Raw genomic sequence first — 3,044 nt, 5'->3', positions numbered from 1 at the left:
AAATCACACACAGTTGTTATGACAGGTGGGACATCCTGAAAACCTCTCTAGGCATGTCCCAAACGGCCCTGGAGCTGTCTCAGGGGAGCAGTCTCCTCCAGTGTTTAGAGGCACAGGCACGGATAATAGGGCTGACGCTGTCCAGATGTGTGATATTCAACACATTGCACAACTGCTCTGTTCTGTAGGTAATTTATCTTCTTTAAAGTGTAACATTGACACTTCAATTAAATATATTCTGCAAATATGTAAAAATAAAATAAGATGATGATTGCTAAATGATTATCAAGGCACAATCACATAATCTGAAGTTATAATTTCCTGAGAGACAGGATTACTGCCCATGCTTACCAGGACACTCACATCTGCTCTGGGCACTGCCCTCTCCTCAGGCGTCCCACCCCAGAGCTTGCTATATAGTAGGAGACATGCAAATAGGGTCCTCCCTCTGCTAATGAAAACCAGCCCAGCCCTGACCCTGCAGCTCTGAGAGCAGAGCCTGGCCCCAGAATTCCCAGGTGTTTTCATTTGGTGATCAGCACTAAACACAGAAGACTCACTATGGAGTTTGGGCTGAGCTGGGTTTTCCTTGTTGTTATTTTACAAGGTGATTTATGGAGAACTAGAGATGTTAAGTGTGAGTGGACGTGAGTGAGAGAAACAGTGGATTTGTGTGGCAGTTTCTGATTACAGTGTCTCTGTGTTTGCAGGTGTCCAGTGTGAGGTGCAGCTGCTGGAGTCTGGGGGAGGCTTGGTACAGCCTGGGGGGTCCCTGAGACTCTCCTGTGCAGCCTCTGGATTCACCTTCAGTGACTACTACATGGACTGGGTCCGCCAGGCTCCAGGGAAGGGGCTGGAGTGGGTTGGCCGTATTAGAAACAAAGCTAACAGTTACACCACAGAATACGCCGCGTCTGTGAAAGGCAGATTCACCATCTCAAGAGATGATTCAAAGAACTCACTGTATCTGCAAAGGAACAGCCTGAAAACCGAGGACACGGCCGTGTATTACTGTACTAGAGACACAGTGACGGGAGGTCAGTGTGAGCCCAGACACAAACCTCCCTGCAGGGGCGCGCGGGGCCACCAGGGGGCGCTCGGGACCCACTGAGGGCGGGACAGGTCCCAGGAGCAGGTGCAGGGGGAGGTTTCCTGTCTCAGCTGCAGGAGGCGGGCTTGTTTTTGCAGGACTCTGGAGCCTTATGAGGTTGCACTATTTTATTATGGTTATTTATCATGTGTTTTTTATTGATATTTGTGTTTTAGTAATTTTTACATTTATATGTAGGGGTATTTTTAAAAAATACATAACTTCAAGAAATAATTCTTCCTAATAATTTGCACTTATTCCTCTAAAGTTTTATTAACATCTGTTGATATCAGCAACTACATAGCTATGCGTTACATTAATTTATGTCTATAAACATATGTGTGAATACATGAAACTATGCATACATGTGTAGTCATTTATATTTAACCTTATAATAAAATGATAAATTAAATAAAATAATTGAATTAAATTAAAAGAATTAAACTTAATGATGAACTAAATATAAATTAGAGCAATCCGTAATTGATTTCAATCCTTCTCTATGGTTTACATAAATTGATGTCTACTTGTAAGCTTAAGTATAGTGAATTGGTCATTTTAAAATAGCCAAGAACAAATTTCAAATGTTCTTGTCACCAAAAAATGATAAGGACTTGAAGATTTGAGGTGATATATATGTCAATTAGCTCGATTCAATTATTCCACATTGCATTCATAAATCATAACATAGCTTTGTACCCCATCAGTATATGGGGTACAACCAAAATTTCTCAATTTCCAATGAAATTTTAATTATATATTTTTTAATTTGATGCCTCTCTTTGGATCAGGCCACCTCCTCAGGATTACAGTGCTGTTCAGTTTTCTCAACATGCTGTTGTACCAGATAAGCACAAAACACTTAATTTCATTATGCTTTGCTTTAGTTTTTCAAAACAACATAAAGGTAATAATTTTCCCAACAAACATATTACAGCCTATTCTACACTTTTTTATTTTTTGTTTTTATGAGATAAAATTTACATGTAAGAAAAAATTTATAGATCTGAAATGTGTCACTAGAGAGTTTCCGGCAAATGTGAATACCCTTGTCCCGAACACCTAAGGTAGACTAAAGAGCAAGTCCATACTCACAACATGCGTCTTTCTCTGTGCCTGTGGTCAACCCCTACGTGGGGAAGTGTTTTGATTTCTGACACCATAGATCCATTTTTTTTCTGTTTTGAGCTTTATATAAATGGAATCAAACATTATAGACCTTTTTTTGGTAAGGGACTACTTTGCTATTTTTTAGGTTAATTCATGCTATTTAATGTATGAAATTAGATCATCATAGTGTCATTTACTCAATTAATGGGCTGACTCTTATATGAAACCTCAAAGTCTTCATGTATATATGGAGAGAGAGAGAGAGAGGGAGGAAGGACAGAGATTTTATATCTGAGACAGTCCATTGAGTAAATATATGACAATATATTGATCTATTTTTTGTCTATGGATTTTACATTTGTTTCCAGTATATGAATATTATAAGCAAAGCTGTTACAAATACATTAGTGTAAGTTTTTCTATCTATGTTGTCTCAATTTTGTTGAGAAAATATGAAGTATGTTTTTCTTTATTGTAAGAGGAAGCTTAATTTTTTTCAGTTTTATTGAGGTAAAAATAAAATATTTTTTAAAATGTATAGGTTTAAGGTGCCCCACTTGACGTTTTGATGTTGTATTAGTCCATTCTCACACTGCTATAAAAAATGCCTGAGACTGAGTAATTTGAAAAAAAAAATGTTTAATTGGCTCACGGTTCTGCAGGCTGTACAGGAAGTGCAGTGGCTTCTCCTTCTGGGGAGAGTCAGGAAAGTTAGGATCATGGCAGAAGACAAAGGGGAGCAGGTGCGTCACATGGCCAGAGCGGAAGCCACAGGAAGCGGACCGGGGTGTGGGGGGACTGCACACTGTTAGACAACTAGATCTTGTGAGAACTCAGGCACTGT

At 39.1% G+C, this 3,044-nt stretch overlaps 1 gene segment (V, D, J or C); it reads left to right on the top strand.

The window, feature by feature from the left end:
* The first annotated feature begins 488 nt into the window (after nucleotides 1-488).
* On the top strand, nucleotides 489-2,736 carry LOC745068 (immunoglobulin heavy variable 3-72-like). The segment is given in 2 exon segments: nucleotides 489-607; nucleotides 711-2,736. Coding segments are annotated over 2 exon segments (447 nt in total).
* Nucleotides 2,737-3,044: the final 308 nt, after the last annotated feature.

The sequence above is a fragment of the Pan troglodytes genome, chromosome 15 (genome assembly GCF_028858775.2).
Source record: "Pan troglodytes isolate AG18354 chromosome 15, NHGRI_mPanTro3-v2.0_pri, whole genome shotgun sequence".
NCBI lineage: Eukaryota > Metazoa > Chordata > Mammalia > Primates > Hominidae > Pan > Pan troglodytes.
Note: the sequence above shows the minus strand (reverse complement) of the source record. Positions and strands in the feature narration are given on the sequence as shown.